Here is a 20,188-nt window from a genome sequence, read left to right as displayed (position 1 = left end):
TAACTTCTTCTTTAAGAGGCTCCTCTGTCCTCCACTCGTTACCTGTATTAATGGCACCTGTTTGAACTTGTTATCAGTATAAAAGACACCTGTCCACAACCTCAAACAGTCACACTCCAAACTCCACTATGGCCAAGACCAAAGAGCTGTCAAAGGACACCAGAAACAAAATTGTAGACCTGCACCAGGCTGGGAAGACTGAATCTGCAATATGTAAGCAGCTTGGTTTGAAGAAATCAACTGTGGGAGCAATTATTAGGAAATGGAAGACATACAAGACCACTGATAATCTCCCTCAATCTGGGGCTCCACGCAAGATCTCACCCCGTGGGGTCAAAATGATCACAAGAACGGTGAGCAAAAATCCCAGAACCACACGGGGGGACCTAGTGAATGACCTGCAGAGAGCTGGGACCAAAGTAACAAAGCCTACCATCAGTAACACACTACGCCGCCATGGACTCAAATCCTGCAGTGACAGACGTGTCCCCCTGCTTAAGCCAGTACATGTCCAGGCCCGTCTGAAGTTTGCTAGAGTGCATTTGGATGATCCAGAAGAGGATTGGGAGAATGTCATATGGTCAGATGAAACCAAAATAGAACTTTTTTGGTAAAAACTCAACTCGTCGTGTTTGGAGGACAAAGAATGCTGAGTTGCATCCAAAGAACACCATACCCGACTGTGAAGCATGGGGGTGGAAACATCATGCTTTGGGGCTGTTTTTTCTGCAAAGGGACCAGGACGACTGATCCGTGTAAAGGAAAGAATGAATGGGGCCATGTATCGTGAGATTTTGAGTGAAAACCTCCTTCCATCAGCAAGGGCATTGAAGATGAAACGTGGCTGGGTCTTTCAGCATGACAATGATCCCAAACACACCGCCCGGGCAACGAAGGAGTGGCTTCGTAAGAAGCATTTCAAGGTCCTGGAGTGGCCTAGCCAGTCTCCAGATCTCAACCCCATAGAAAATCTTTGGAGGGAGTTGAAAGTCCGTGTTGCCCAGCGACAGCCCCAAAACATCACTGCTCTAGAGGAGATCTACATGGAGGAATGGGCCAAAATACCAGCAACGTTTGACCTGTGTCATTGCCAACAAAGGGTATATAACAAAGTATTGAGAAACTTTTGTTATTGACCAAATACTTATTTTCCACCATAATTTGCAAATAAATTCATTAAAAATCCTACAATGTGATTTTCTGGAAAAAAAATTCTCATTTTGTCTGTCATAGTTGACGTGTACCTATGATGAAAATTACAGGCCTCTCTCATCTTTTTAAGTGGGAGAACTTGCACAATTGGTGGCTGACTAAATACTTTTTTCCCCCACTGTATATTGTAGCTTACATCAATATAATTGTCTGCATCATTTACAATCCCCCATATATTTTTTTGGTATACATCTATTCTTTCTTCATATATTTTCCTTTATTATGTTCCCCTAACCCTACAACCCTTCCCCTGATTGGAGTAAACTAATGGACAACAACACAGGCTTAAACTTAGTAGAGATGTATTCAAAGAGAATCATGGCTGTAATTCAAGCAAAAGTTGGTTCCACCAAGTATTAACTCAGAGGGGTGTTCACTTATCCAAATAGGGTATTTTACTTTTAATTGTAATACATTTTCAGATTAGAGAATTTTTTTCGCTTGGATATTGTGGGTTACTGTGTAAATAAAGCCGGAAAAGGTCTGATTTTATGTGTTTTCATTTCAGGCTGTAAGGCAACAAAAGGTGAACATTTTGAAAGGGGTGGTGACTTTTATACCCACTGTATATAACATTCTATTGGTTGCAAAAATGTTGCATTATTTAAATTGGAAAATTCTAAGTTTTGAATCCGGCGGCGTTTTGTATATCAGCTCATAAACCATGTGCCATTGAAGCAGACATTTCTATATATTTTTGTTAGCTGCATGTGTGACAACTCCACCAGTCCTATTTATGTCATGTATTCAAAAAATATTTATTTTCTTAATCAATTAGTATATTTGAGATCTGATTTTAATAGCTAACATTTCGATGGCCATAATAAATAGATATGCCTATAGTGGAAAACCTTGCTTTACTCCTCTTGACAGTTTAATACTTTCTGAGAAGTAGACATTATTTAGTATTTTACACCTAGGGTTACTATACATAACTTTTAAATTTTTTACATTCATATTTTTACATTTTCGTCATTTAGCAGACGCTCTTATCCAGAGCGACTTACAAATTGGTGCATTCACCTTATGATAGCCAGTGGGACAACCACTTTACAATATATATATATTTTTTGGGGGGGTGGGGTAAGGGGGGGTAGAAGGATTACTTTATCCTATCCCAGGTATTCCTTAAAGAGGTGGGGTTTCAAGTGTCTCCGGAAGGTGGTGAGTGACTCCGCTGTCCTGGCGTCGTGAGGGAGCTTGTTCCACCATTGGGGTGCCAGAGCAGCGAACAGTTTTGACTGGGCTGAGCGGGAACTGTGCTTCCGCAGAGGTAGGGGGGCCAGCAGGCCAGAGGTGGATGAACGCAATGCCCTCATTTGGGTGTAGGGACTGATCAGAGCCTGAAGGTACGGAGGTGCCGTTCCCCTCACAGCTCCGTAGGCAAGCACCATGGTCTTGTAGCAGATGCGAGCTTCAACTGGAAGCCAGTGGAGTGTGCGGAGGAGCGGGGTGACGTGAGAGAACTTCGGAAGGTTGAACACCAGACGGGCTGCAGCGTTCTGGATGAGTTGTAGGGGTTTAATGGCACAGGCAGGGAGCCCAGCCAACAGCGAGTTGCAGTAATCCAGACGGGAGATGACAAGTGCCTGGATTAGGACCTGTGCCGCTTCCTGTGTAAGGCAGGGTCGTACTCTGCGAATGTTGTAGAGCGTGAACCTACAGGATCGGGTCACCGCCTTGATGTTAGCGGAGAACGACAGGGTGTTGTCCAGGGTCACGCCAAGGCTCTTTGCACTCTGGGAGGAGGACACAACAGAGTTGTCAACCGTGATGGCGAGATCATGGAACGGGCAGTCCTTCCCCGGGAGGAAGAGCAGCTCCGTCTTGCCGAGGTTCAGCTTGAGGTGGTGATCCGTCATCCACACTGATATGTCTGCCAGACATGCAGAGATGCGATTCGCCACCTGGTTATCAGAAGGGGGAAAGGAGAAGATACATTTTGTGTCGTCTGCGTAGATTTGGTTTGGTGTACCTCAACTGGAGTTTTCCCGGACTTAAAGGCTTTAATTGCATCCAGAAGTTCCTCCTCTGTGATTTGACCTTCACATGAGTCTTTCTGTACAGCTGTTCACTTTACATTATTAATATAAAAAAATCCATACAATTTACTTCGGTTAGTGGAGATGGAGGAGACTGAAAAGAAAACATATGCTTAAAGTACTTCGCTTCCTCTTTCAAAATATTGTTTGGTGAATCATGGGTGAAACCGTTACTTGTAAGAAGTTTCAGTAAATTATTTTTGGTAGCATTTCTATGTTGGCGATAAAAAAATAATTTTTCACCATATTCCATCCAGTTCGCTTTATTTTTTTAAAATATATTACGTTTGATATTTCTTGAATAAGTTCCTCCATTTATTTTAGTTTTTCCTCTAACTTATTCTGTGCCTCTATGGTACAGTTTTTATTGCTATCTATCTGTACACACTCTCACTCTTCACCTAGTGGTGTTGTTCACTGCCATCATAACCTTCTCTCCTCCTCCAGGTATCAGAGCGACAGATTTCTTCGGCTCGTTCTTTATGAGTAATACGACAGACGTGGAGCTGGCAGGACTGGACTGTGACAAGACAGTTACCGTGGAATTCCGCCATGACGACAAGCTCAGCGAGGACACTGGTGCACTCATGCAGTGCGCAGTGTTGTACACCAGCTGTAGTGGTCAGCGGCGTCTGCGGGTCCACAACATGGCGGTCAACTGCTGCTCCCAGCTCGCCGACCTCTACCGTAATTGTGAGACGGACACCATCATCAACTTCTTCTCCAAGTATGGTCAGTATCACACACTCAATATCCATCTATCCCCCTGTTTCTCTATCTATATAGAAGTGAAATTGTGTTCTATGTTTCGAGATTACGTTACTAAGAGAAAGCATGTATAAAGATCAGCAGGGGTCCACTCACCGAACACCTAATTCTACTTTAGATGTGATATACTGTAGATGTGATTGATACCAGTAGGATTCAAACCAACTAAGGGCTTGTCTTTATGTCCGGAAATGGAAACCAATGGTCCTTTTCTCTCTGTGTGTAGCGTACCGCAGCATATTGAACACCCCCACAAAGACAGTGAGAGACACCATGGTAAACCAGTGTGCCCAGATTCTGGCCTGCTACCGCAAGAACTGTGCCAGCCCCTCGTCTGCCGGACAGGTCAGTCACTCACACACACCCCCTATTGGACAAGTCAGTGAAACACACCCCATACACACGCATGATACACACATTCACCCCAACACCATTCAGACACTATACACAAACACTATACATTCACCCTAACAACACACACACACACACACACACCCACTCACTGCACCTCCTATGACAGTCAGATCGGTCAGTCACACACACACACACACACACACACACACACACACACACACATCAACCCCCCACACACTCGAAAAATATACACACTCAATCCCTTCCCCTCTGTCTTCTCTCCTTTTGTAGCTGATCCTACCAGAGTGTATGAAGCTGCTGCCGGTCTATCTGAACTGTGTGTTGAAGAGCGACGTGCTGCAGCCGGGAGCTGACATCTCATTGGACGACAGAGCCTACCTGAGACAACTGCTCGGCTGTATGGACGTATCAGAGAGCCACATCTTCTTCTATCCCCGCCTACTGCCCCTGGTGAGAGACACTGCTCTCCAACTCGCTCTCTTTCTGTCTCTCAATTCACTTCACTCAGCCTCATTTGGCATGACAAGGCATTATCTTACTTTGCTAAAGTAAACATGTAAGAACATATTACATCAATGTGAAATCAATATGTTAAATCGTATATTAATCAAGTCCATTTCCATCCCAGGTGAAGTTGGATGGAGGGTCGTTGCCAATGGCAGTGCGTAACTCAGAGGAGCGCCTGTCGAAGGGTGGAGTCTACCTCCTGGAGACAGGGCTCCACCTCTTCCTGTGGGTGGGAGCCAATGCCCAGCAGGAGCTGCTCAGTAACATCTTTGGAACGCCCACCTTCAGCCAAATAGACCCCAACATGGTGAGAGACACACACACAGACGTCAACTTCTTAGAAATCATTGTCTTGATTTTAAGTGTGTGTGTGTGTGTGTGTGTGTTGCAATCTCCTAAATGTGTGTGATGTGTTCCAGACGAATCTGCCGGAGCTGGACAACCCGTTCTCCCAGAGACTCCGAGAGATCATCGACTCCTTCAGATCACAACGATCACGATACATGAAGGTCAGACTACACTACATCTCTTTGTCTCGGTCTCTCTCTCTCCTTCTCTTTCTTCCCTCTCTGTATCTTTCCATCTCTATCTCTGTGTTGTCAGGGTTCGATACTGCGACCAAAACAGTCACGTTTGCGACCGTTTGACTTGGCAGTGCAACACACATTTTTAATTGGTCGCAAGGGAACCAGTAATTCGTTTTTTACCTGGTCACATTAGTTTTTGGTTCACAATTACCTTTTTTTATCATCATGATTTATTCAAAAACTTAAATCTCGTTTTAAAACATGATACAGTAACCCCTCCATAACTCTTCAACATCTCAAATGGTGAGACTCAAAAGGGGACTCTCGTGCTCTCCCAGAAGAATAAAAAAATGAAGTAAGCTTTATGCGAGTGCGGATGCATTACACCTTTTGTGAGAATGACTAACTACTACATGGACGAACTTCATTGGTGGTGTGTTTGTGTTTGGAGAAAGCTGTCTATTTAATGCAGGAAAACTGAAATCTCTTACCTAATTTCTACCAGCATGTCACCTGTACAACTAGAGGCGAAAAAACTCTAGATCACCTTTACTCCACACACAGAGACGCATACAAAGCTCTCTCTCGCCCTCCATTTGGCAAATCTGACCATAACTCTATCCTCCTGATTCCTGCTTACGAGCAAGAACTTTATCCTATCCCAGGTATTCCTTAAAGAGGTGGGGTTTCAAATGTCTCCGGAAGGTGGTGAGTGACTCCGCTGTCCTGGCGTCGTGAGGGAGCTTGTTCCACCATTGGGGTGCCAGAGCAGCGAACAGTTTTGACTGGGCTGAGCGGGAACTATGCTTCCGCAGAGGAAGGGGAGCCAGCAGGCCAGAGGTGGATGAACGCAATGCCCTCATTTGGGTGTAGGGACTGATCAGAGCCTGAAGGTACGGAGGTGCCGTTCCCCTCACAGCTCCATAGGCAAGCACCATGGTCTTGTAACGGATGCGAGCTTCAACTGGAAGCCAGTGGAGTGTGCGGAGGAGGGGGGTGACGTGAGAGAACTTGAAGGTTGAACACCAGACGGGCTGCGGCATTCTGGATGAGTTGTAGGGGTTTAATGGCACAGGCAGGGAGCCCAGCCAACAGCGAGTTGCAGTAATCCAGACGGGAGATGACAAGTGCCTGGATTAGGACCTGTGCCGCTTCCTGTGTAAGGCAGGGTCGTACTCTCCGAATGTTGTAGAGCATGAACCTGCAGGATCGGGTCACCGCCTTGATGTTAGCGGAGAACGACAGGGTGTTGTCCAGGGTCACGCCAAGGCTCTTCACACTCTGGGAGGAGGACACAACGGAGTTGTCAACCGTGATGGCGAGATCATGGAACGGGCAGTCCTTCCCCGGGAGGAAGAGCAGCTCCGTCTTGCCAGGGTTCAGCTTGAGGTGGTGATCCGTCATCCATACTGATATGTCTGCCAGACATGCAGAGATGCGATTCGCCACCTGGTTATCAGAAGGGGGAAAGGAGAAGATTAGTTGTGCATCGTCAGCGTAGCAATGATAGGAGAGGCCATGTGAGGATATGACAGAGCCAAGTGACTTGGTGTATAGGGAGAAAAGGAGAGGGCCTAGAACTGAGCCCTGGGGGACACCAGTGGTGAGAGCACGTGGTGCGGAGACAGCTTCTCGCCACGCCACTTGGTAGGAGCGACCGGTCAGGTAGGACGCAATCCAGGAGTGAGCCGCGCCGGAGATGCCCAGCTCGGAGAGGGTGGAGAGGAGGATCTGATGGTTCACAGTATCAAAGGCAGCAGACAGGTCTAGAAGGACAAGAGCAGAGGAGAAAGAGTTAGCTTTAGCAGTGCGGAGAGCCTCCGTGACACAGAGAAGAGCAGTCTCAGTTGAATGACCAGTCCTGAAACCTGACTGGTTTGGATCAAGAAGGTCATTCTGAGAGAGATAGCAAGAGAGTTGGCTAAAGACGGCACGCTCAATAGTTTTGGAAAGAAAAGAAAGAAGGGATACTGGTCTGTAGTTGTTGACATCAGTGGGATCGAGTGTTGGTTTTTTGAGAAGGGGTGCAACTCTCGCTCTCTTGAAGACGGAAGGGACATAGCCAGCGGTCAAGGATGAGTTGATCAGCGAGGTGAGGTAGGGGAGAAGGTCACCGGAGATGGTCTGGAGAAGAGAGGAGGGGATGGGGTCAAGCGGGCAGGTTGTTGGGCGGCCTGCAGTCACAAGTCGCAAGATTTTATCTGGAGAGAGAGGGGAGAAAGAAGTCAAAGCATAGGGTAGGGGCAGTGTGAGCAGGACCAGCAGTGTCATTAGACTTAACAAACGAGGATCGGATGTCGTCAACCTTCTTTTCAAAGTGGTTGACGAAGTCATCCACAGAGAGGGGGAGGAGGGGGGGGTGGGGGGAGGATTCAGCAGTGAGGAGAATGTGGCAAAGAGCTTCCTAGGGTTAGAGGCAGATGCTTGGAATTTAGAGTGGTAGAAAGTGGCCTTAGCAGCAGAAACAGATGAAGAAAATGTAGAGAGGAGGGAGTGAAAAGATGCCAGGTCGGCAGGGAGTTTAGTTTTCTTCCATTTCCGCTCAGCTGCCCGTAGCTCTGTTCTGTGAGCTCGCAATGAGTCATCAAGCCACGGAGCTGGAGGGGAGGACCGAGCCGGCCGGGAGGATAGGGGACACAGGGAGTCAAAGGATGCAGAAAGGGAGGAGAGGAGGGTTGAGGAGGCAGAATCAGGAGATTGGAGGGAGAAGGATTGAGCAGAGGGAAGAGATGATAGGATGGAAGAGGAGAGAGTAGTGGGAGAGAGAGAGCGAAGGTTGCGGCGGCGCGTTACCATATGTGTAGGGGCAGAGTGAGCAGTGTTGGAGGAGAGCGAGAGAGAAAAGGATACAAAGTAGTGGTCGGAGACATGGAGGGGAGTTGCAGTGAGATTAGTAGAAGAGCAACATCTAGTAAAGATGAAGTCAAGCGTATTGCCTGCCTTGTGAGTAGGGGGGACGGTGAGAGGGTGAGGTCAAAAGAGGAGAGGAGTGGAAAGAAGGAGGCAGAGAGAAATGAGTCAAATGTAGACGTAGGGAGGTTGAAATCCCCCAAAACTGTGAGGGGTGAGCCATCCTCAGGAAAGGAACTCATCAAGGCGTCAAGCTCATTGATGAACTCTCCAAGGGAACCTGGAGGGCGATAGATGACAAGGATATTAAGCTTAAATGGGCTAGTGACTGTGACAGCGTGGAATTCAAATGAGGAGATAGACAGATGGGTTAGGGGAAAAATTGAGAATGACCACTTGGGAGAGATGAGGATTCCTGTGCCACCACCCCTCTGACCAGATGCTCTCGGGGTATGCGAGAACACATGGTCAGACGAGGAGAGAGCAGTAGGAGTAGCAGTGTTTTCAGTGGTAATCCATGTTTCCGTCAGCGCCAGGAAGTCGAGGGACTGGAGGGTAGCATAGGCTGGGATGAAGTCAGCCTTGTTGGTAGCAGAACGGCAGTTCCAGAGGCTGCCTGAGACCTGGAACTCCAGGTGTGTGGTGCGTGCAGGGACCACCAGGTTAGAGAGGCAGCAGCCACGCGGTGTGAGGCGTTTGTGTAGCCTGTGCGGAGAGGAGAGAACAGGGATAGGCAGAGGCATAGTTGACAGGCTGTAGCAGATGGCTACAATAATGCAGAGGAGATCGGAATGAAATGAACTAAACATCTGGGAAAGGAGAGAGCAGGGCCTCCCTCACCAAAAAAATATAACTCTCCCAACTTCCACCTCAGAAACTATAATTGTTTCACTGAACCACCCGAATAAAACTCTCCCAACTTCCACTTTAGAAATTTGAATTGTTGTAAACTACAGCGGTTCAATGTTTCAAGGAATAGACTCAACTTACTTTATTCAGCTAACTAACTATGACGCCATAGCTAACTAGCATGCTAGCATCCAATAACACACAATTTAGCACCAATACTTGGTTACAACAAACTACCAATAGTGTGTTAACACACTAAACAGATAATTCGTGTCCGTGTCTAGTTCTTTCATAACGCAGCAATAATTAAACGTTGGCTAGCTAGCACAAAGATATTGTATTTAGCTACTACAGTACAGCTAGCTGGTAGTGTTGGCTAGCTAGCAATGGCTGCTGTGTTGACTTTGTTTGAAAAACGGCGTCGCTGCGAACGAATGTAGCTGGCTAAAAGGATATTGTATTTAGTTGCTACCGTTGCTAATAGCTACTCGCCAGCTAGTCCAGGATGTGAGTTAGCTAGCTAGCTTCGTGCTACACCCGGCACCGCCGAATACAAAAGTAACCTACAATAACTACATACAACAACTAACCACAACAACCCACGATGCCTAGCTACAATACCCAACTACAATCTAAATACATAGTTTAAGCCTTACTCGACAAAGCCCAAGCTATGCATAAAGCCAAACTTACCCGGCGCCAGCTGTCTGGGTGGTTTTCTGCAATCAGTAGCTGTAATTAAGTACACTAGCTACTAACTACCTAACGTTAATGCTTCAGATAATGAGGTTAGAAAAACAGCTGAATGGTAGGTAGCTAGCTGGCTTAATTACAGGTACTCTTAAGCGTGAAATAACATTGGAAACAACTATCCACCGTTGCTAAAAGTTACCAGTAGCTACCCGCTAGCTAGCTAGCTCTATCGGTTAATGCTTCAGATAATGAGGTTAGAAAAACAGCTGAATGGTGGGTAGCTAGCTGGCTTAATTACAGGTATTCTTAAGCGTGAAATAACATTGGAAACAACTATCCACCGTTGCTAAAAGTTACCAGTAGCTACCCGCTAGGTTAGCTAGCCTCGTGCTTCACCGGGCTCACTTGAATACAATACTTACCTACAATAATTACCTATAATTACCTACAATAACTACCTAAATAAACGACCTACAATATCTAACTACAATACCTACCTACAATCTAAATACATGGTTTAAGCTTTACTCAACACCATATAAGAAGCCAAGCTTACCTCCTGCTAGAGAAAACACAACCTCACCCGACGTGACGTGGTTAAGGGCTTGGCAGATTCCAGATTTACGTCTCTTTTTCTTTTGATGTTACAGTAAATCTATCCAAATCAATCTAAGAACACAAGGGCATGCTAATTTAAAAGATGGCTAGTCATTATTAGCTTGGTTCTGTATTGAAAGCAGGCACATTATGGGACACAGACCCATTGTTATCAATCATCATTATCAACTAAATCATGTGCTTCTGCATTGCGTGCTGTTTGGGGTTTTAGGCAGGGTTTCTGTATAAGCACTTTGTGACATCTGCTGATGTGAAAAGGCCTTTATAAATTAATTTGATTGATGTGCTTGTGCCACCAACTGAAAGTTGGAAAAAGTAAGTGGAGATCCCTAGTTGTGGTACAGAAGTATAACGTGTGTGTGTTAACATCTCTTTCTCTCTCTCTCTCTCTGTGTCTGTAGTTGATGGTGGTGAAGCAGGAGGACAAGGCGGAGCTAATCTTTAAGCACTTCCTGTGCGAGGACAAGAGCGCCAGCGGAGGAGCGTCCTACGTCGACTTCCTGTGTCACATGCACAAGGAGATCCGTCAGCTACTCAGCTAGGACCCTGACTTCTGACCCTTTAACACTGACCCCGTCACCTCTCAACCCCCCCTCCCCCTGATGCGCTTTCTTTTATTTACCTAATAAACTTAACCCCTCCCCCTCTGTCAGCAAGAGGCCAGAGACATATACACAGCCTCATGGCAGATTCCGTGTATGTGTGTCCTCATACGACTCTACTATTCCAAACGTCAAGCTCTAAAACAACTGGAGCTGATCCACTGGCCAGTGGAGGAGTGTGTGTGTGTATTTGTGAGAGAGAGTGTGTGTGTGTGAGGGAGAGAGTTGCTGTTGATTGTAGTAGGTGTTCAGTCTGTAACACTAGCACTGAAAGGCTGTTGTGGGTGTACCGGCCCGTTGGTAGAAACTCACTCTTTTTGTATGATTCAGACCCAGTAGAGCTAAGGAAGATGACTTAAACTACATGACACATGAAATAAATGCTGTTTTTTCCATCTCTATAATTATTTTTCTATTTGGCTTATTCTCTCTCCCTCTCTGACATTGCCTTACTCCCCCTTTCCTCTGTGACTTTTACAAACACTACTGAGGCAATAGGAGAAAGAGAGAGGGAGGAGTGTATAGAGATAATCTGTGATTGAGGTTAAACTCCCAATAAAAGTCTATGCATCTAATCATCAAGAGGCGAGGGGTTTGAACTTTCAACCAGTGTGGGGGTCCCACTATGACTCACACTCACACAGTATAGACTGTTTGGTGGAGGTGTGTGTGTGTATCATGTTGTTTACTAACGTGTGTATCTGATAGACACCATTCTCTGACATGATGCCTGTTCCCTGTTTGTCTTCCTGGCTGTATTGTCCTGTCTGTGAAGGGAAGGAGTGACTGGCTGTGCTTCTCAAAATTGAGGTCAGTCAGAGAAAAAGTGATGAGAATAATAGTGGGTCGCATGGTCATGTTCAGTAGGCACGAAACAGGAGAAAACTATTTGAAACAGGGAAGTACTTTTGTTTTGTTTTCCGTAGCAGAATGTTTTGCTACGTTGTACCTTGCTGAACATGACCCTGTTCTCTACATACAGCTGTGTCTCTGAGTTGTCCCACACTGAGAACTGTCTGCTATAGAACCTCAGTTCATATTTAGATATATAACCTACGTATATAACCTGTACAGAATTAAATCCTCCGTTTTAAACACCTGTGTCAAATGCTGTGGTTTGTCAGTCCTATCCGTTGCTAACGCTCACACAAAATCAGTCGTGCTTTTTGTTCTGTCGCTAGGTGTGCAGCATAGTCTACTGTGTGTGTGAGAGAGCGAGAGAAGGTGGATGTGTGGGTTTCTGGAGGCATATCCTGGTGAATTTCTCTAAACTAGAGGAAAAGAGGGATCCGCCGATACATGGACTTTTGCATTTATTTTCGTTCTCATGTCTTAACACAGTGTTTGTGTGCTGCCCTCTTCTCTGACCCATCTCTCTGTTGAATGGCCCTTCTTTCTGACTGACCGTGATTTTACGTTTTCCTTTTCTCTTTGTTTTTGTCATTGCCTCCTGGACTGTTAATAAAGTTATTGTTGAATCACCATGCCATGCTTCTCCCATCCCTGCTCTCATTGGCTTGTTGGTACTATGGTTACAGTAGACGCTAAGGGACCTTTTCCTAGCCAAACTGTCACTCATAAATTGCACCCTATAAGACTGAACAAAAGTAGTGCACTATATACAGTTGCAGCCAAATATATTGGCACTGTTGCACTTTTCTAAAATAATTCCCTATTCTAAAATGATGTGAAATTGAGAACTTTTGGTTTCCACACCTTACTGGATTTTCAACATTGCAGAATCAATTTTATTTTTGTAAACTTAAGTTATTGGCAACCCGGAGCTAGTACTTGGTTGCACAGCCTTTGGCCAAAATAACTGCAGACAAACGCTTCTTGTAACATCAATGGGCTAGCTGCGCCTTTCTACTGGCAATTTGGCTCACTCTCCAGCGGCAAACTGTTCTAAATCTTCAATGTTTGAGGGTTGCCCTCCACCAACTGCTGTTTTCAGCTCTCACCATAGATTTTGGATAATGATTTAGATCTGGACTCTTGGCTGGCTACTCCAGAACAGTCAAGCGTTTCTTCTTGAACCGTTCCTGGGTGCTTTTTGATGTGTGTTTGGGTTTGTCCTGCTGGAAGACCCACATCCTTCAATGGAGACCCAAGTTTTTGGACACTGGGTTGAACATTGGACTCAACACCAGATATCCTGCTGATTTCAAGATGCCTTGCGCACATTCAATGCCCCCAGTACCAGAGGCAGCAAAGCAACCCCACAGTATTATCAAACCACCCCCATGTTTGATTGTAGGGAGGGTATTATTTTCATTGAATGTTCCATTTGGTCATCGTAAACACAGCTCTGATCTGTATAGTCAAAGGGCTGTAATTTTGTTTCATTGGTCCAGATAACATTTTCCCCAGGATTTAGACTTGTTTAGGTGGGTGTTTGAGAAGTTCAGCATTGGGACAGCATTGTCCTTAACTTTTTTCCGTAGTCCTTTAAGCTTAGTCATTACTTCAGTGAATGAGCCATCTGGGGCAGTATTATTGGGAATGAAGGTGCAACACTCATCCCCAAACATAACACAAACTGCACCTTTTTCTGCTAAAAGACAGTTTAGAGCCTGCCTATTCTGCCAGGTCATTCTACTTGTTGCCTGTACTTGCTCTCCCAGAGCTGTTAGCGCAGAGTCTGTGTAATTAGTAAACCTCTGTTTTTGAGAAGTTCAGCAGTGGGGGCTTCCTATGTTTACCAACGACCAAATGAAACATTCAAGAAAATAACACCCTCCCTATAATCAAAAATAGGGAAGGTTTGATCATGTTGAGTTTATTTGCTGTCTCTGGTACTGGGGGCCTTGAACAAATGCAAGACATCATGAAAACAGCAGATTACCAAGGTGTTTTGGAGTGCAATGTTCAACCCAGTGTCCAAAAACTGGGTCTCTGTTGAAGGATGGAGTGGCCAGCGAAGAGTCCAGATCTGAATCACATACATAACCTATGGCGAGAGCTGAAAAAAGCAGTTGGTGTAGGACACCCCACAAACGTTCAAGAATTAGAGCAGTTTGCTGCTGAAGACAGGAACAAATTGCCAGTAAAAAGGTGCAGCAAGCTCATTGATGGCTACAAGAAGCATTTGTCTGCCGTTATCTTTGACAAAAGCTGTGCAACCAAGTACTAGATCCAGGGGTGCCAATCATTTTGTCCATGCCAAATGCCAATTGTCTTAAGTTTACAATTTTAATTTAGAAAATAAAGTGTACTAAAATAAAATGGTTCTGTAATGTTGAAAATCCAATAAGGTGTGGAGACAAAGTTATTTTAAAAGAAGTAGGGAATTATTTTAGAAAAGTGTAAGGGTGTCAATGAATATACATTGAGTGCCAAAAGTATTGAGACAGTGACAATTTCTTGTTGTTGTCCAGCACTTTGGATTTCAAATGACACAATGACAGGTTAAAGTGCAGACTGACAGCTTTAATTTGAGGGTATTTTCATCCATATCTGGTGAACCGTTTAGAAATTACAGCAATATTTGTACATAGTCCCCCCACCCATTTTAGTGGACCAAAAGTATTGGGACAAATTCCCTTATGTGTATTAAAGTAGTCAAAAGTCAAGTATTTGGTCCCATATTCCTAGCATGCAATGATTACATCGAGGTTGTGACTACAAACTTTTTGGATGCATTTGCTGTTTGTTTTGGTTGTGTTTCAGGTTATTTTGTACCCAATAAAAATGAATGGTAAATCATGTATTGTGTCTTTTTGGAGTCACTTTTATTATAAATAAGAATATAATATGTTTCTAAAAACTTCTACATTAATGTGGATGCTACGATGATTACGGATAGTCGTGAATAATGATGAGTAAGAAAGTTAGACGCACAAATACCATACCCCAAGACATACTAAGCTCTCACCATTAAAATAACATGGGAGGCTTCCTGTAGCTCAGTTGGTAGAGCATGGCGCTTGCAATGCCAAGGTTGTGGGTTCGATTCCCACGGGGGGCCAGTATGAAAAATGTATGCACTCACTAACTGTAAGTCGCTCTGGATAAGAGCGTCTGCTAAATTACTAAAATGTAAAATGTATGATATTTATGCCTCTGTAACCTTCTCACTCATCATCATTATTCAGGATTATCCGTAATCATGGTAGCATCCACATTAATGTAGAAGTGTTTAGAAACATTCTATTCTTATTTACAATAGAAGTGACTCTAAAATGACACAATACATTATTTACCATTCATTTCTATTGGGCACAAACTAATCTGAAACACAACCAAAACAAACAGCAAATGCATCCAACAAGTTTGTAGAGTCACAAGCTTGATGTAATCACAGTGATGGAAAAAGTACTAAATTCTCATACTTGAATAAAAGTAAAGATAGCTTAATAGAAAAAGACTGAACTACTTGAGTAAAAGTCAAAGTATTTGGTTTTAAATATACTTAAGTATCAAAATATAGTTGCTAAAATATACTTAAGTATCAAAAGTAAAAGTAAAAGTACGAATCATTTAAAATTCCTTATATTAAGCAAACCAGACGGTACAATTGTCTTGTTTTTTTTATTTACGGAAAGCCAGGGTCACACTCCAACACTCATTTACTAACAAAGCATTTGTGTTTAGTGAGTCCGCCAGATCAGAGGCAGTAGGGATGACCAGGGATGTTCTCTTGATAAGTGTGCGAATTGGACCATCTTCTGTCCTGCTAAGCATTCAAACTGTAACGAGTACTTTTGGGTGTCAGGGAAAATGTATGGAGTAAAAAGTACATCATTTTCATTAGGAATGTCGTAAAGTAAAAGTTGTCAAAAATATAAATAGTAAAGTACAGATACCCAAAAAACTACTTAAGTAGTACTTTAAAGTATTTTTACATTGCATGCTAGGAATATGGGACCAAATACTAAACTTTTGACTACTTTACTACACATATAAGTGAATTTGTCCCAATACTGTTGGTCCCCTAAAATGGGGGGACTATGTACAAAAAGTGCTGTAATTTTGAAACGGTTCACCCGATATGGATGAAATTACCCTAAAATGAAAGCTGACAGTCTGAGCTTTAACCTAATATTCATTGTAACATATCCAAAGTGCTGGAGTACAGAGCCAAAACAACAAAAAATGTGTCACTGTCCCAATACCTTTGGAGCTCACCGTATTGGACTCAGGAGGTGCGCACACCATCCACGGCTTCCGAGTATATTACTCGCTAATGTTCAGTCTCTGGATAATAAAGTAGACGAGCTCAGGGCGAGAATCTCCTTCCAGAGAGAAATCAGGGATCGTAACATACTCTGTTTCACGGAAACATGGCTCTCTCAGGATATACTGTCTTAGTCCATACAGCCAGCTGGGTTCTCAGTACATCGCGCAGACAGGAATAAAGAACTCTCCGGGAAGAAGAAAGGCGGGGGTGTTTGTTTCATGATTAACTACTCATGGTGTGATTGTGATAACATACAAAAACTCAAGTCCTTTTGTTCACCCGACCTAGAATACCTCACAATCAAATGCCGACCGTATTACATCCCAAGAGAATTCTCTTCGGTTATAGTCACAGCCGTATATATTCCCCCTCAAGCCGATACCACGATGGCCCTCAAAGAACTAAACTGGACTTTATGCAAACTGGAAACCACATATCCTGAGGCCGCATTTATTGTAGCTGGGGATTTAAAAAAAGCAAATCTGAGGAAAACGCTACCGAAGTTCTACCAACACGTTGACTGTAACACTCGCTCTGAGAAAACATTAGACCACTGCTACTCAGCTTTTCAAAATGCCTACAAGGCCCTCCCCCGCCCTCCCTTAGGCAAATCTGATCACGACTCCATTTTGCTCCTCCCTTCCTATAGGCAGAAACTCAAACAGGAAGTACCCGTGCTAAGGACTATTCAACACTGGTTTGACCAATCAGAATCCATGCTTCAAGATTGTTTTGATCACGCGGACTAGGATATGTTCCGGGTAGCCTCTGAGAATAACATCGACGAATACACTGATACGGTAACTGAGTTCATCAGGAAGTGTATAGGAGATGTTGTACCCACTGTGACTATTAAAACCTACCCAAACCAGAAACCGTGGATAGTGTGGTAGAAATATTAGTTCAATAATATCTCTCAGAAACCGGAGCTTGTGAATTCAGAAAATACTTTATTACAAAGTAACATAGCCAAGCTGGTCCATGGAGCAACTGCCTGCCCTGACTCGGAGCTCTCATTTTATACAGTTTCATGCTTACACAACATGCATAGTCATGCTTATACAACGTACATAGTTACTCCTCTTTATGTAAATTATTAACATCTTTCAGTGCCACGCACTGTTTACTTTCAAAGTCTACGTGCCGTCTCTCTAGGCAGGGCCTTTGCCTCTTATCTCATTATATTGGTGGCGTGACTCTGACACTTTCCCAAAAAATAATATACATACATACGTTAAAGAACAGTTACACAATGTATTGACTATAGTCACTATCCAGGCATGCATCTGGATTACAAAGTGTCAATGATGTTTATTCTGTTTTGCCCTTATCATTTCATAACATATAGTATCTCACAAAAGTGAGTACACCCCTCACATTTTTGTAAATATTTGAGTATATCTTTTCATGTGACAACACTGAAGAAATGACACTTTGCTACAATGTAAAGTCGTGAGTGTACAGCTTGTATAACAGTGTAAATTTGCTGTCCCCTCAAAATAACACAACACACAGCCATTAATGTCTAAACCGCTGGCAACAAAAGTGAGTACACCCCTAAGTGAAAATGTCCAAATTGGGCCCAAAGTGTCAATATTTTGTGTGGCCACCATCATTTTCCAGCGCTGCCTTAACCCTCTTGGGCATGGAGTTCACCAGAGCTTCACAGGTTGCCACTGGAGTCCTCTTCCACTCCTCCATGACGACATCACGGAGCTGGTGGATGTTAGAGACATTGCACTCCTCGACCTTCCATTTGAGGATGCCCCACAGATGCTCAATAGGGTTTAGGTCTGGAGACATGCTTGGCCAGTCCATCACCTTTACCCTCAGCTTCTTTAGCAAGGCAGTGGTCATCTTGGAGGTGTGTTTGGGGTCGTTATCATGTTGGAATACTGCCCTGCGGCCCAGTCTCCGAAGGGAGGGGATCATGCTCTGCTTCAGTATGTCACAGTACATGTTGGCATTCATGGTTCCCTCAATGAACTGTAACTCCCCAGTACCGGCAGCACTCATGCAGCCCCAGACCATGACGCTCCCACCACCATGCTTGACTGTAGGCAAGACACACTTGTCTTTGTACTCCTCACCTGGTTGCCGCCACAGACGCTTGACACCATCTGAACCAAATAAGTTTATCTTGGTCTCATCAGACCACAGGACATAGTTCCAGTAATCCATGTCAGTCTGCTTGTCTTCAGCAAACTGTTTGCGGGCTTTCTTGTGCATCATCTTTAGAAGAGGCTTCCTTCTGGGACGACAGCCATGCAGACCAATTTGATGCAGTGTGCGGCAAATGGTCTGAGCACTGACAGCTGACCCCCGCCCCTTCAACCTCTGCAGCAATGCTGGCAGCACTCATACGTCTATTTCCCAAAGACAACCTCTGGATATGACGCTGAGCACGTGCACTCAACTTCTTTGGTCGACCATGGCGAGGCCTGTTCTGAGTGGAACCTGTCCTGTTAAACCGCTGTATGGTCTTGGCCACCGAGCTGCAGCTCAGTTTCAGGGTCTTGGCAATCTTCTTATAGCCCAGGCCATCTTTATGTAGAGCAACAATTCTTTTTTTCAGATCCTCAGAGAGTTCTTTGCCATGAGGTGCCATGTTGAACTTCCAGTGACCAGTATGAGGGAGTGTGAGAGCGATGACACCAAATTTAACACACCTGCTCCCCATTCACACCTGAGACCTTGTAACACTAACGAGTCACATGACACCGGGGAGGGAAAATGGCTAATTGGGCCCAATTTTGACATTTTCACTTAGGGGTGTACTCACTTTTGTTGCCAGCGGTTTAGACATTAATGGCTGTGGGTTGTGTTATTTTGAGGGGACAGCAAATTTACACTGTTATACAAGCTGTACACTCACTACTTTACATTGTAGCAAAGTGTCATTTCTTCAGTGTTGTCACATGAAAAGATATACTCAATTATTTACAAAAATGTGAGGGGTGTACTCACTTCTGTGAGATACTGTATGTACTAGAAAATTACCCATATATTCCCCCCTTTGGGACTTACTAAGTCCCAACCAATAAAACCAAAGTTAACATAAAATGAGTGTAAGCATGCGCATATACTTATTCCTAGCCTTGCCATTTGTGATTTCATTTTATAAGAATATTTTCAGATCAATACAGTGGGGAAAAAAAGTATTTAGTCAGCCACCAATTGTGCAAGTTCTCCCACATAAAAAGATGAGAGAGGCCTGTAATTTTCATCATAGGTGCACGTCAACTATGACTGACAAAATGAGGAAAAAAAATCTAGAAAATCACATTATGGTGGAAAATAAGTATTTGGTCATTAACAAAAGTTTCTCAATACTTTGTTACAGTGGGGAAAAAAAGTATTTAGTCAGACACCAATTGTGCAAGTTCTCTCACTTAAAAAGATGAGAGAGGCCTGTAATTTTAATCATAGGTACACGTCAACTATGACAGACAAATTGAGAAAAAAAAATCCAGAAAATCACATTGTAGGATTTTTAATGAATTTATTTGCAAATTATGGTGGAAAATAAGTATTTGGTCACCTACAAAAAAGCAAGATTTCTGGCTCTCACAGACCTGTAACTTCTTCTTTAAGAGGCTCCTCTGTCCTCCACTCGTTACCTGTATTAATGGCACCTGTTTGAACTTGTTATCAGTATAAAAGACACCTGTCCACAACCTCAAACAGTCACACTCCAAACTCCACTATGGCCAAGACCAAAGAGCTGTCAAAGGACACCAGAAACAAAATTGTAGACCTGCACCAGGCTTGGAAGACTGAATCTGCAATAGGTAAGCAGCTTGGTTTGAAGAAATCAACTGTGGGAGCAATTATTAGGAAATGGGAGACATACAAGACCACTGATAATCTCCCTCGATCTGGGGCTCCACGCAAGATCTCACCCCGTGGGGTCAAAATGATCACAAGAACGGTGAGCAAAAATCCCAGAACCACACAGGGGGACCT

At 44.1% G+C, this 20,188-nt stretch overlaps 1 protein-coding gene across 4 annotated transcripts in view; it reads left to right on the top strand.

The window, feature by feature from the left end:
- The window catches only part of LOC121547368 (protein transport protein Sec24C-like), a 38,983-nt gene extending 26,454 nt beyond the window's left edge, over positions 1-12,529 (top strand). For all 4 annotated transcript variants that reach the window (XM_045209863.1, XM_045209862.1, XM_041858619.2 and 1 more), the window contains 6 exons: positions 3,702-3,986; positions 4,249-4,367; positions 4,668-4,847; positions 5,026-5,211; positions 5,324-5,413; positions 10,843-12,529. In XM_045209863.1, coding sequence (XP_045065798.1) covers positions 3,702-3,986; positions 4,249-4,367; positions 4,668-4,847; positions 5,026-5,211; positions 5,324-5,413; positions 10,843-10,983 — 1,001 coding nt within the window. In that variant the 3' untranslated portion in view covers positions 10,984-12,529. The remainder of the gene's footprint in view (positions 1-3,701; positions 3,987-4,248; positions 4,368-4,667; positions 4,848-5,025; positions 5,212-5,323; positions 5,414-10,842) is intronic.
- The last annotated feature ends 7,659 nt before the right edge of the window (positions 12,530-20,188 follow it).

This window comes from Coregonus clupeaformis, chromosome 31, assembly GCF_020615455.1.
Source record: "Coregonus clupeaformis isolate EN_2021a chromosome 31, ASM2061545v1, whole genome shotgun sequence".
NCBI classification, from domain to species: domain Eukaryota; kingdom Metazoa; phylum Chordata; class Actinopteri; order Salmoniformes; family Salmonidae; genus Coregonus; species Coregonus clupeaformis.
The sequence above is the reverse complement of the archived record's forward strand: the minus strand, read 5'-3'. Positions and strand labels throughout refer to the sequence as shown.